The following is a 15,286-nucleotide window of genomic DNA, read 5'->3' on the forward strand; positions in this document are numbered from 1 at the left end:
ATGCAAATTAAAACTGCAGTGAGAGATTACCTGATATCTGTTAGTATGGTTATTATCAAAAAGACAAATGGAAGTGATGGCGAGGAGGGGGAGAAAAGAGAATACTTGTACACTGTTGATGGGAATGTAAATTAGTACAGCCATTTTGGATAACAGTATGGAGAGTCCTCAAAAAATTTATATGATCCAGCAATTCTATTAATGGATATATATCTGAAGGCAATGAAGTCAGTATTTAAGAAGATATCTGCACTCCCATGTTAATTGCAGCAATATTTCCAGTAGCCAAGACATGGAAACAATGTAAGTGTGCATCAACAGATGAACAGATAAAGAAATTGTGTCATAGATACAACATATACAGTTGGGTGTTGTTCAGCCTTAGAAAAGAAGGAGATCAGGGGCTGGGCGCGGTGGCTCAAGCCTGTAATCCCAGCACTTTGGGAGGCCGAGGCAGGTGGATCACGAGGTCAACAGATCGAGACCATCCTGGTCGACATGGTGAAACCCTGTCTTTACTAAAAATACAAAAAATTAGCTGGGCATGGTGGCACGTGCCTGTAATCCCAGCTAATCAGGAGGCTGAGGCAGGAGAATTGCCTGAACCCAGGAGGCGGAGGTTGCAGTGAGCCGAGATCGCGCCATTGCACTCCAGCCTGGGTAACAAGAGTGAAACTCCGTCTAAAAAAAAAAAAAGAAAGAAAAGAAGGAGATCTTATCATTTGCAACAACATGGGTGAACCTGGAGGACATTATGCTGGGTGAAATGAGCCAAACACAGAGCATGGAAAGATAAATATTGCATTGTCTCATTTACATGTGAAATCTAAAAATCTCAAATTCATACAAATAGAGTAGAATGGTGGTTGCCGGGGGGTGGTCAGGGAGAGGGGCAAATAGGGGATGTTGGTCAGAAGACTCCAAAGTTTAATTTACACAGGATGAGTAAGTTCTAGAGATCTATTGTACAGCATTGTGTCTATAGTTAATAATACTTTATTGCATACTTGAAAATTGCAAAGAGAGTGGACCTTAAGTGTTCTCACCACACAAATAAAAGTAACTGTGAGGTGATGGATATGTTAATTAGTTTGATTATAGTAATCACTTCACAATATCTACATATATCAAAGCATCACATTATACACTGCAAATATACACTTTTTATTTGTGAATTGTACCTCAATAAAGTTGGGAAAAAAAGAATTCTGGATGCTCTATTATAACTGCCATAATACTGAAGCACAAGGCGGAGGAGAACATGTCTCATAAGGAGTGGGGAAGAATTGGTAGGATCTACATCTGTTTTCTTTCAATAAGTTTCTTTAAAAATTATTTACTGAATCTCTGTGCCAATCTCCAATATGCTGTGATTACAGTTCTGATATTATCCACGCTGTTATATGGACACGGAGGGATACATGGTGGCTAGAGGACTGGCTTAGATGCAAGCAAGCAAATGCTATGTGTATATATATAGCATGTTTGTTTGTATATATACATATGAATATGTGTAGATACATGTGTATACTTCACAGATATGCGTGTGTAGATATAGAGAGCTGTCATCTATCTATATCTGTATATGCTCATGCAGAGCAATGCATACTGAGCATGGCCCATGTAATATGGTGGTAGCAGGCCACCTGGCTGGTAATTGTGCTGTGGACACTTAATATCTGTAGTGTCAAGATACTCACATCCACAGAATTTGCTGTTTTGGATTCTCTCTTACCTTGTTACGTATTCAAGTTGCAGTGGGATTTAGACCTGTGGCGTTCCTCTTATGGCCTGAGATTTAGTTTAAATCATCATTGTTGGACTGCTTGATGGTTAAGAGACTCACTGGTTTTATTTACAAAAATGGAAAAAATAAAAGAAAATGTAAAAAACAAAACAGAAAACCCAGTCCCCAACCTGCACTCTACCAGCCCCCATCACCCACTCCAGCTCCCAACTTTTCTGGACTGAGTGGCCACAGAGACTGGGTCATCTTGGATTCCCTCTGCCTCTGAGGACCCCAACAGACACCCCCAACCCCAGGCCAGCCGGCCCCGCGCTGGAGTGGCCAAAATACTACCTAGCACAGGCTTCCGCTTGAGGCACCCCCAAACTACCTATGTATCCAGCACCAGAGGGCCTCCATTCCCAGGAAGCCCCTGTGTATCCTAACACTGGTAGACACCCAGCGCCACCCTCCCAGACCTGAAAGAACGTGAATCTCAGTACTACCTACTCCCCTAAAGCTACCTATTTAGTGCTGGCTGGCTTACTTGCTACCTAGTGCCAACTCCTCCCAGGCAAGGCCCCCGATGCAAAAACAAAAAACAAAACAAAGAAATGGTTTACAGCAAGAGAAAGTTTACAAAGAAAGCACTCCAAAAATTGAGAGGACCCAGCTGAATAAATTCTCAGGCCTTCAGGAACTGTGGACTCGGGGCTTCTGTTTTTCTTCTTTCTGACTTCTCTGCTACTTTTCTTGCTACTGTGGAGGTGACTAATCCATACAAAGGCATGAGCAAGGGAAGTACACTCTGTTTATAAATATGTAAAGCCTCAACTGAAGGTGACCCAGGGCTGCAATTAGATGTTTAGTCTCTAAAAACAAACTTCAGAGCTTCCTTGTGGCTTTTTTCTTCTAGCTCTGTGGTGTGAGGTGGGCAGGAACAGATCATCAAAAGGGAGGTTTATGATTCCAGGTGGCACGCTCTGGCCACAAATAACATTTCAGCTTTTGATCAATGAAGCTCATAGGGAAACTCCAACCCTAGAATAAATGCAAAGACTGCTTTAATCAAGGACAAGTCTCTGGACAACCGTAATTCCTATGAGAGAACATGAGAATATGATGGAGAAAATATTCATCTATAGGTGTAGTACTTTCCAACTCTTACTGGCAAGCTAACGACAGGGAAGGGAGGGGAGAACTATAGACCATTTGGTGTTTTTTAAATGATATGAAGCAACCCTTTAAAGGATAGTAAAATTGTTTTGGGGGGCATTAAAAATACTTTTACAATGGAATACAATTGAATGGAATAAAAGAGTAACTAGAAAAAAATCATAGTGCATTGCATGCAGTGTAGATAAGTATTGTTTTATGAGACTTTTTGGGTGTGTATGGGTGTGTGTGTGTGTGTGTGTATGCATTCATGTGTCCAGTACTGGGGTTTGGCATGGTATTTTTGTGTGTTGGGGGGAAGGTTTGTTTGTTTGTTTTTTACTGTGGGTCCTGGTCAAAAACATTTGGTAAAGATTGCCATAATTTAACTCGTTGCCACATACTTTTGGGATCGTGGGTTTAAAAAACTAACATTAAAATTGTAACCACTCAACACTGAGCTTTTTAAAAGACTATAACTTTTACTCTTTTTGGCAGTGTTTATCAACTGCTTTGGCTTGAGGAGATAACCTGAGGTGGCAGCAAGCTGCCTGAAAAAGTAAACAGGAGGTTTATAATGAAGTTCTTGGAGGCAGATAAGACCAGGGACAGAGGGCACCAGACAGAGGTGTGTGTGTGTGTGTGTGTGTGTGTGTGTGTGTATCAGAGAGAGATTTAGAGACGAAGACTCACTAGAGGACACAGCAGGGTGTGTGGGGGGAACTGTTTTTTCTGGTAAACAATCTAAAACCTTGTTGTTCATGCTGAGATCTCGACGAGAAAACAAGTTCCAGTATGTGATGTGATTCCAAACCCGAAGAATTAACCTGAACATCAGAAACCAGGAGTCCTTAGAGTTTTGTTCTCTGCCTCAGGGAAACACTTTGTTTCTGACTGACACTAGAACTTATAAAGGAACTTTTGGAAAACCCAGGATGACATCACCTTGTTCTGGAAATTCCTAAGGATGAACACTAAAGCGTACAGAGCCATGTTGTGTTTATTTGATTTAATATGATTATCTCTCCTGTCCTTTTTTATAGGATTCTCACTTTGTTTCCAAATGCCACAGCTCGAAAATTACTGCTGATGTTGATATTTATATTAATTTTCTGGGTTATTTACTTGGCTTCGAAAGACCACACAAAGGTAGGAAGTTCCCTTTTTAAGAATTTCACAGAAGGTCATAGTGACTTCATTTGAATGATCCCCGTTATCATGGCAAGAACTAAAGGTTAAAAGCATATCATTTTAGCAGGAGAATGTGCTGAGGTGGTTCCCTGTTCAGCATAAATCCCTTTGGCAGTGCATATATTATTATTGCTTTTTAAAATGCCAATGTATACATTATTATTATTTTTTTAAATGGCAGACGGATTTGTGCCATCTCTGTACTACTTGGCACTGTAACCATCCAGCCTCAAAATTCTCTCCTCCTCCCTTGGCTTCTGAGACTTCAAGCTAATTACGTCTTTGTTTCAGTCTTCTGCCTTCTTCACATGGGTTTTCTTATTCTTTAAGTGGTTTAGTATAGTGTATTTTGGCTCTTCCCTTTGTAAGTTTTTCTTAACTCACCTTGCTTCCAGTTTCTTTTCTTCCAAATCATTTAGTACAAACATAATCTTTCAAAACCTATGCTTTCATCATCTTCTGGTCCTGATCAAACACTTCCACTAAGGACAGTATAAAGAACAAAATCCTTTGTTTAGCCATTAGATTCCCTTTTGCATTTGAACCCAAATACCTTTAAGAGTGTCTCTGGTCAGGCGCGGTAGCTCACGCCTGTAATCCCAGCACTTTGGGAGGCCAAGCCGGGCTTATCACCTTAGGTCAGGAGTTCGAGACAAGCCTGGCCAATGTGGTAAAACCCCATCTATACTAAAAATATCAAAAAGTAGCCAGTTGCTGTAGCACATGCCTCTATTCCCAGCCTCTCGGGAGGCTGAGACAGGAGAATTGCTTGAACCTGGGAAGTGGAGGTTGCAGTGAGCTGAGATTATGCCACTGCACTCCAGCCTGGGTGACAGAGTGAAACTCCACCTCTAAATAAATAAATAAATAAATAAATAAATAAATAAATAAATAAGTGTCTCTCTAACTTTTGTCTAATGCAGCCTTATCTCCAAGCTTCAAACAGGAAGCACCATAGTCTAAGGCATTCAGCCAATAGTATGAACTGGTAAAAAATAAAACCCTTCAGAGCCTGCTCTATAAGTATATGTTCTCTAGATTTCTTCCTCTGATCCTCTTCTCCTCTATGCTGGTAACTTTTAATTTATATGCCCAGGTCCTATCCACTCCTAATATTAGTGTTTCACAAAGAGAGGTCTGGAAGCCTTTTGCCTAGAATACCTGTATTTTTCCCTGTGGGTAAAATGCAGATTCCTGAGCCATCGTGCAGAACTACTGAAATCTCAGTTTGAGCCTTGTTAATTTGACATAGGGGCCCACATGCTGGTCTTGCATCAGTGTGCCTTTGACATTAATGATTAGTTTATAGAGAAACTGAACTTATTTTATCTTTCGAAATTGGCCTTTACAATCTCACATGCCCACCTCTTTCATGATAGACCCTGGGCCTTGAGGAGTTGAATTACTTTAATTTCTGGCCCTGTGTCTCAGAAATGCAGTTAATTTTGATTGGTATCTTCTACCAGGCCTGAAGATGAGGCATTAATTGCTGTCAGTGTTTAAGTTTAGCAAGACTTGGTGTTCTTTTTAGACCCAAAAGTCAAAGCCCTGTATATCAATGTCACAGGACTTTAAAAGTACATACAGGAAGATACAAGGATGTAACAACATTAACTGAAAAAAATTTTTTTAAATCTCAGTTTTTCCTGAGCAAACCAAATTTAATAATAATGACATAGTAATTATTTTGATAAAACTTAAAATCTGTTAGTCCAGCTACCAAAAGGCAAAGAAAGGACCTTTTGCAGTATACAGAATATTATGTTGGAAGAAGACATTTCCTTTAGACCTTTAAGAAAATATTGTTAGCATCAGGCCACAAAAAACAGAACCCAAGGAAGCAAAAAAAAAAAAAAATCTTTTATGAACTGAAAATGAATTGAAGGGTAGTGTCACTATTTCATACCTTTTAAAAGGGGAGAGAAAACCCAAAACCCATGAGATACAATAAAAGTTGAACTTTGGGTTCAAATAAAAAATTTAAATCTCTTATAATTTATTAAGAGTAAATCAACCCCTTTAGAAAATTTCATTGTTCTAACAAATTCTATTCTTCAGCGTGTGTTTTTTACATCAAACCTGATCTCTAGAAAGACCATTATAATTTCTCTTTAATCATAGACAACTTGATCATATAAGAGTTTTTGGGTTTTTAAATAAATCTTCTTACTGTCACTTACTCACACTGTTCATGACATGCTTGAACTTTCTGGTTTGTTCTAAACATGCTTTTCCTTCAACAACCAGTCATTTTACTCTAGGACTGAATTTACCATATAACTGTTTCTTGTTTGAATTTTTTTTCACACTAGCACTTTTCACTTTCTAAAATACTATATAATTTACTCATTTATTATGTTCATTGATTATTGTCTGTCTTGACCTAGTATATAGTAACCTTTATAGAGTTGAGGATTTTTATAAGTATTGATTGGTATCACGAGTTTCTAGAACAGTCTCTGGTACATAGTAGATGCTTAATAAATAACTGGTAAATAACAAAACAAAGACTGTTCAGTGATCTGGGTGAGAGGTAATGGTGGCCTGAAATAAGCTACTAACAATAAGGATGGAGGAAAGTTAATGAATTTGAGCTATAATTGGCAGTAATAGTGATTGACTGTGGGAGGTGAAGAGGTAAGTTTGACCAGGAGTTACATTCCAGGTTTGTACAACTGCATGACTGGTGATATCATTTACTGAAGTATTAGCCAGAGTGGAAGAAACAGTTTTGGAAGATAAATGATGGATTTAGATATGAACAGTCCAGGTTTGAGGTCCTTTTAGGTCAACCAAGGGGAGGTGTTGAATATATAGATCTGATGCTGGGAAGGATCTGCCTTAGAAAAATAGATTTAGGAAACATCAGAACATAAATGGCAGCTAAAGTCATTGTAGTCTGTGCCATTTCCTTGGATGAGCTATATAGTGAGGAAAAAAAAGTCGCTAGTGATATAACCCCAAGAAACAAAATAAGCACTGGTCTGAGGAGTGAGTGGTACACAGTATGGAAGGGGACTCTTGAGAAACTGAACTGACAGGGGTGGGGAACATGTGAAGGTTATGCTAGCAATTAAAGAGGGAATCAGAAGCTCAAAAAATATTCCTTTTTGTAGTATGGGAGATACTTGAATACATTTTAATTCATATGGAAAAAGGCTAATAGAAGAAAGTAGAAAGTAGAAAAGAAAAGGTGTGGTTACACATGTTTGGCAGTGTGACAGGAAGTTGAATCACTAAGTGGTTAGTCTTAGAGTTCTCTAAAGCCAAGAAGCTTCAGGAGCAGCGATCTAGGTATTGAAAGAAGAACTGCCTCCATGGATATTGAAGTCTATCTGGAGGATGTCAAGATGTTTAGTGATTAAGATTAGGAACCAAGTTCTTCATGATCTTCTGTAAATGAGTAAAAGAATCCGGTTGGTCAAAAAATGACAGAGAAGAGGAGGGTTATGTAGTCATTGGTGATAGTTGGTCAGATATATCATGGAGAACAAGATATCTTAGGGTCTTCTGAAAAAAATGTATATCTCTTAATATATATATAAATCTTTGAAATATATGTATTTGAAATGTGTGCATATATGTGTATAAAACCCTGATCTTTATACTGTTCTAAAACCACTGACTGAGTGGATTACAAACAATACAAATTTACTGCTTATAGATCTGGAAGCTGCAGAGTCTAAGATCAAGGCACCAACAGATTTGGTGTCTAATGAGGGCCTGCTTACTTGTTCATAGATAGCTATCTCTTCACGTGTACTCATATGGTGGAATGGGCAAAGGAGCTCTCTGGTAACGGCATTAACTTTATTCATGAGGGCTCCATCCCCATGATCTAATCACCTCCCCAGAAGTCCCATCTCCTAATACTATCACATTGAAAGTTGTAACATATAAATATGGGGGAATCACAAATATTCAATCTATAGCAGCATTGGAGAGAAGGTTACAACATAAATTTTGGGGCAAGCATTTCTTCTGTGTCAATTCTAATGTGTGTGTGTGTGTGTGTGTGTGTGTGTGAGAGAGAGAGAGAGAGAGAGAGAGAGAGAGAGAAACAGGTTTCCTTGCTCATATTTATGGCTCATATGTTGCATAATTATACTACATAATATTCTTGACATGACAAAACCATAGAAATAAATAACAGGTAAGTAGTGGTTGCCAGAGGTTAAATAAGGACTAGGAAAGGGTGAGGGAATAATAAGCGTGGTTGTAAAAGAGCAACACGAAGGAAAGGAAATGTTCTGTATCTTGACTCTGTCAGTTTCAATATGCTTGTTGGAATATTTTACTAGTTTTGCAAGATGTTACCATTGAAAAAAAACTCAGTAAAGGGTACACGAGATTTCTCTATAATTTATTTTTTTCTAAATACTTTTATGGTTTTAAAAATTTTAGATTCGGGGGTACATATGCAGGTCTTTTATATGGGTATATTGCATGATGCTGTGCTTTGGGCTTCTAATGCTCCCATTGCCCAGTGGTCAACATAGTATTCAACAGGTAATTTTTCAGGCCTCACCACCCTCCCTCCCCATTTTTGGAATCCCCAGTGTTTATTGTTCTCATCTTTGGGTCCAGATGTACCCAATGTTTAGCTTTCACTTATGAGTGAGAACATACGGTATTTGGTTTTCTGTTTCTATGTTAATTCACTTAGGATAATGGCCCCCAACTGCAACCACGTTGCTGCAAAGGACACAGTTTCCTTTCTTATGGCTGTGTAGTATTCCACTGCGTACATGTACCACATTTTCTTTATTCAGTTCGCCATTGATATGCAACTGGGTTGATTCCATGTCTTTACTATTGTGAATGGCACCACAATAAACATACAAACGCAAATGACTTTTTGGTAGAGTAATTTATTTTCCACTGGGTATATACCTACTAATGGATTGCTGGGTTGAATGTCAATTATAGTTTTAGTTCTTTGAGAAATATTCAAAATGCTTTTCACAATGCCTGAACTAATTTACAGTCCCACCAACAGTGCATGAGCAATTCTTTTTTTCTGCAACATTATTAACATCTGTTATTTTTTCAACTTTTTAATAGTAGCCATTTTGACTGGTGTAAGATGGTATCTCACTGGAGTTTTGGTTTGCATATCTTTGATGATTCGTGATGTTGAGCACTTTTTATGTTTGTTGGCCACCTGTATATCTTCTTTTGAGAAATATCTGCTAGTGTCCTTTGCCTACTTTTTACTGGGATTATTTGTGTTTTTCCTGTTGATTTGTTTACACTAGTTATAGATTTGGACAGTATTCATCCTTTGTTGAATACATTGTAAATATCTTCTACCATTCTGTTTGCTCTGTTTGCTCTGATGATAGTTTCTTTTGCTGTGCAGAAGCTCTTTAGTTTAATTAGGTCCCAATTGTCAATTTTTGTTTTTGTTACATTTGCTTCTGAGGACTTAGTTACAAATTATTTGCCTAGGCCAATGTCTAGAAGAATATTTCCCAGACTTTCTTCTACAATTTTTATAGTTTGAGGTCTTACATTTAAGTCTTTAACCCTTTTTCAGTTAATATTTTGCATATGGTGAGAGGTGGGGGGTCCAGATTTATTCTACATGTGGTTAACCAGTTTCCCCATCACCATCTATTGAATACATTATACTTTTCCCATCATTTATTTTTGTTGACTGTATTAAATATTAGTTGGTTATAGATGTGTGGCTTTATTCCAGGGGTCTCAATTCTGTTTCATTAGTCTATATGCCCGTTTCTGTACCAGTACCGTGGTATTTTGTTTACTGTAGCCTTGTAGTGAAGTTTAAAGTTGGGTGATGTGATGCCACTCGCTGTATTCTTTTTGCTTAGGATTGCCTGGGCTATTTGGGCTCTCTTTTGGTTCCATATGAATTTTAGAATAGTTTTTTTTTTTCTAATTTTATGAAAACTGATATTGGAATAGCATTGAATCTGTACACTGCTTTGGGCAGTATGGACATTTAAATGATATAGATTGTGCTAATCCATGAGCGTGAGATGTTTTTCCATTTGTGTTCTCCATGATTTTTTTTTATCAATGTTTTGTAGTTCTCCTTGTAGAGATCTTTCACCTCTTTGGTTAGATGTATTCCTAGGTATTTTTTGTAGCTATTGTACATAGGATTGGATTCTTGATATTTTCTCAGCTTGAACATTGTTGGGTTATAAAAATGCTACTAATTTTTGTACATAAGTTTTGTATCTTGAGACTTTGCTAAAAACCTGTTTATCAGGTTTAGGAGTCTTTTGGCATAATCTTTAAGGTTTTCTAGGTATAGAATAATGAATTGTCAATGAAGAGAGAGAATTCAACTTCCTGTTTTCCTATTTTAATGCCTTTTATTTTTTCCTCCTGCCTGATTACTCTGGTTAGGACTTCCAGTTATGTTGAATAGGAGTGGTGAGAATGGACATCCTTGTTCCAGCTCTTAGGGAAAATGCTTCCAATTTTTGCCTGTTCATTATGATGTTGGCTGTGGGTTTGTCATAGATAGCTCTCATTATTTTGAGGTATGTTCCTTTGATGCCTAGTTTGTTGAAGGTTTTTATCATAAAGTGGTGTTGAATTTTCCTGAATGGTTTTTCTGCATCTGTTGAGATGATGATACAGTTTTTGTTTTCAATTTTGTTTATGTGGTGAATCACATTTATTGATTTGCATATGTTAAACCATCCATGCATCCCTGAAAAAAAGCCCACTTACTTGTGGTGAATTAACTTTTCATGTGCTACTAAATTTGGTTTGCTAGTATTTTATCAAGGAGTTTTGCACCTATATTCATCAGGAATATGGCCTGTAAGTTAGTTGTTGGTGTTGTATCTCTGCCAGATTTTAATATCAGAATGATTTTGTAGAATGAGTTGGGGAAGAGTTCTTTCTCGTCAATTTTTCAGAATAGTTTCAGTAGGATTGGTACCACTCTTCTTTGTACATCTGGTAGAATTCAGCTGTGAATCCATCTAGTCCAGGACTTTTTCTGCATGATAGGTTTTTTTAAAAAAATTATTATGATTCAACTTCATTTGTAATTTTTGGTCTGTTCAGGATTTCTGTTCTTCCTGATTTAATCTTGAGAGATTGTGTGTTTCCAGGAATGTATTCATTTTCTCTAGTTTTTCTAGTTTGTGTGCATAGAAATGTTCACAGTAGTCTCTGAAGATCTTTTGTATTTCTGCGGGATTGGTTGTGATGTCAACTTTGTCATTCTGATTGTGCTTCTTTGGTATTCTCTCTTTTTACCTTTGTTAATCTATCTAGTGGTGTATTGATCTGTTTAGATTTTCAAATAACCAACTTTTTGTTTGTGGATTCTTTGTATGTTTTTGGGGGGGTCTGAATTTCATTTAGCTCTGCTTTGATTTTAGTTATTTCTTTTCTTCTCCTAGCTTTGAGACTAGTTCTTGCTTTTCTAGTTCCTTTAGGTGTGAAGTTAGGTTCTTAATTTTAGATCTTTCTTTCTTCTTGATGCAGGCATTTAGCATTATAAACTTTCCTAGTAACACTACCTTTGTCCCATCTTAGAAATTTTGGTACGTTTTGTCTCTATTTTTATTTGTTTTGATTTTTAAAAACTTCTGCCTTAGTTTTATTTTGTTATTTACCCCAAAATTTTTCAGGACAAGTTACTCAGTTTCCATATATTTGTGTGATTTTGAGAGTTTCTATTGGTGTTGATTTCTATTTTTATTCCATTGTAGTCTGAGTAGATGCTTGGTATGGTTTTGATGTTTTTGAAATATGTTTCATGTGCAGACCAGAAGAATATATATTCTGTGGTTGTTGGGTGGAATACTTTGTACATGTCTGTTGGGTCTAATCAGTCAAGCGTCAAATTTAAGTCCAGTTTATTTGTTTCTTTGTTAGTTTTCTGTCACAGTAGTATGTCTAATGCTGTCAGTGGGGTGTTGAAGTCCTTCAATATTATCACATGGCTGTCAAAGTTTTTCTTAGGTTTAGAGTAATTGTTTTATAAATCTTGGTGCTCCAATGGTGGGTGCATATATATTTAGGATAGTTACAGCTTATTAAATTGAACCATTTATATTATATGATGCCTTTATTTGTCCTTTTTTAACTGTTGTTGATTTAAAGTCTATTTTATCTGATATAAGAATAACAAACTCTGCTCTTTTTCATTTTCCATTTGTGTCATAGATCTTTCTCCATCCCTTTGCTATGAGCCTATGGGCATTGTTATATGTGAGATGAATCTCCTGAAGATAGTAGAAGAATGGGTCTTCTACAAGTCTATCTACTTGTTTTTTAATTCAGTTTGGCACTCTGTGTCTTTTAAGTGGAACATTTAGGCCATTTATATTCAAACTTAATATTGATATGCAAGGTTTTGTTTCTGCCATAGCGTTGTTAGCTAGTTGCATTGTAGTTTCAATTGAGAAGTTGCTTTATGGGATCTGTGGGTTATGTACTTATGTGTGCTTTTGTGGTAGTAAGTAACATTCTTTTATTTCCATATGTAGAACTCCTAAAAGAGAGAACTCTTGTAGAGCTGGTCTGGTGGTGATGAATTCCCATAACAAATACTTGTATGGAAAATACTTTATTTCTTCTTCATTTATGAAGCTTAGTTTGGTGAGATTTTGCAATGATCAGGCCAGGGATTTAAAATAACATTGAGTGAGTCATTAATACTCAGGGCTCTAACAAAAAATATACACAACAAGAGAAACAGATAGGTAATGTATGCAGAGACATGACAACTCTAAGAAACAATCAAAAGGAAATGCTAGAAATCAACATCACTGAATCAGAATAAAGAACACCTGTGATGAGCTCAGGAACAGACGGAACGTGGTCATGTAAAAAATGAGAGAGCTTGAGAGTATGTCAGTAGAAACGTCCCAAACTAAAAACGAGAAAAGGCATGCAAAAAAGAACAGAATATTCAAGAACTGTGGGACAAATACAACAGGTATAAATACACATAATGGGAATACCAAAAGGAGAATAAAGAGAAAGGAACAGAAAAAATACTTGAAGAAATAATGACTGAAATTTTTCCAAAATGATAACAGATACCAACCCATAGATCAGTGGTGGTGGAGACACTGGAGAAGGTGTCTCTTTCAGCCCATGCTCCCCATGCCCTGATAAGAAGAGCTGCTGCTAACTCTGCACTCTCAGTACCCTGAAAAGAAAAGTGGGGTGAGAGGTGACCCCCCCTCCACATCCATTCCTGGGCTTTGGTAATACCACCTTCAGCAGCTGGTCCCATGCTTACATTTTTTTGACCCAAGGCGGGCGTTGGTGAACTGTGTTCCCCCCTCCCTTAGAGACAGGTAGTGCTGAGAGTTAGATCTCCAGGGAAAGTGGGGTCTGCCTCCCTTCTACTTCTTGGAGCTAATGGGGCACTGTCCCCCAAATGGCTACAGGAGCAGGCTGGGACACCAGGATTGACACACGCAAACTGGTTCCAGGTTGCAAAGCTGTCCCTGGCTACAAGCCTCACCACCCAGGAGAAACCTTGGCTTCAGAAACTCTCCTCTGCCCCAGGCCTGTGACAGGAAAAAGAATAATTTCAGTGCCTACTGCTGGGGAACTCTCTGCACTCACCTCTCAATTCTGACTGTGGGTGCCTTTCTGCCTTTCCAGAGCAAATGCTGTAATCTCTGGCCTGAGCCTAAAATACCTGCTGTGGCCACCACTGCAATGTCTTTAAATGCTCAAAATGGTGTCACTTGTGGGCTTGTGGCTCAAGAGGATGGGGTCCCTCTCGGGCAAGTAACAAGGGCAGGAAGCTGTGGAGAGTGCAGTCCACTTTTGTCTCAGTCTCACAGCAGTCTTTTGCAGCATGCAAGTACCCTTCCAGGGCTGTGTGGGTGCACCTGTTCTCCCCCTTCCTCCTTAGAACCGTGCAGCAGCTACAGCCATGTCTACAGATACCCAATGTCTAGTCTCTCAAAATGGCTTGGATGCCTGTGGGATTCTGTGTGGTTCCCTTTCTTTAGCCATGTTTCCGTGTGATCTTTAGGCAGCTCTGTATGTCAGACATGAGGGCCAAGTGATGCTTTTTCCTGTAGCCGTGATCATTAAAGCCTATTTCAGAGCTTTGGGGATTTCTCTCTTACTGTTTCCTTGCTCTCACTCTCAGTCAGTTCCTAGCTGGGCAAGCTGCTTTAGATCCTCTCCTTACTTACTTCCGATGCTTCCTGTCTCTTTTCTGATGAATCCAAGCATCCTCTACTAGTTAGTTTCTTCAGAATATGGCCATCTGCTTGATAATCTGGCTCTTCTCCATGGAGGGGGCACACAATACTTGTGTCTAGTCAGCCATCTTGATCCCTCCAACTTCTTTACTATTTCTGACAACTGCATGTGAATCTACAATTATCTCAAAATAAAAAGGTTAATTGTTTTCTCTTTGCTATACTTCTGTTGAAGTTTAAAGACCTCATTATACACTGAATCTTATGCAAACACTATTTTCTTCAAGAGTTTAGAACTCCGTGTGGTGCACACTTTGCCTTTGTTGGGCCTTTTAAAAATATTCCTGCCTGGTTCCAGCTGCTACAGATAACCTAGGGAAGGATATTAGAGTTCACCTTCAAGATGGGAAACCTTCTTCCTGCCCCATATTTCTGGCTGGAGGACCAATAATGGACACCTCAGAGAATGGGGAAGTGTTAGGGAGACTGTGGAAAAGATGAAGCTCAAAAGAGCTATCCCACGAAGTGGTTAATGAACTCCTGGGCTAAACTCTGAGTTTAGTATGTGTCAATGTTACTCTAAATAGCCTATGAAAGGCTTTGGGAATTTAATTACAGAGTGGACCACTGCCCATGTCTCAGACTGTCCACCGGATTTCACACACATAAAACAGATTCAGATTATACAGTGAAGTCTTTGAGAACTGAACAGACCTGTAACCAAAGCCCACGAAAGGTGTACTGAAACTTGCAGCCTTAACCTGACTAAATCACATGCTTGTTTTAAAAATAAAATCCAAATTATCAATAGAGTTTAAACGAGACTCAGAATCTCATAGCATAATATTTAAAATATCTAGGATATGATTTAAAGAATTAAATCTTTATTTTTAATTCTCTAAATATTTAGAGAATGAAGAACCTGGAAAACCACAACCTGTAAGAAGAAAATAGAAATCAGGCAAAACCCTGAGGTAACGTAAATGCTGAAATTATCGAAGACTTAAAAACTGTTATTATAACTATATTAGTTTTTTATTGC

General features: G+C 38.1%; 1 protein-coding gene across 3 annotated transcripts in view; it reads left to right on the top strand.

Annotated features, from left to right (window-relative positions):
- The window catches only part of NXPE2 (neurexophilin and PC-esterase domain family member 2), a 225,719-nt gene that overhangs the window by 196,611 nt on the left and 13,822 nt on the right, over positions 1–15,286 (top strand). For all 3 annotated transcript variants that reach the window (XM_078339181.1, XM_078339183.1, XM_078339182.1), the window contains one exon: positions 3,925–4,030. In XM_078339181.1, the coding sequence (XP_078195307.1) occupies positions 3,925–4,030 (106 nt within the window). The remainder of the gene's footprint in view (positions 1–3,924; positions 4,031–15,286) is intronic.

Source organism: Callithrix jacchus, chromosome 10 (genome assembly GCF_049354715.1).
Source record: "Callithrix jacchus isolate 240 chromosome 10, calJac240_pri, whole genome shotgun sequence".
Lineage (NCBI taxonomy): Eukaryota > Metazoa > Chordata > Mammalia > Primates > Cebidae > Callithrix > Callithrix jacchus.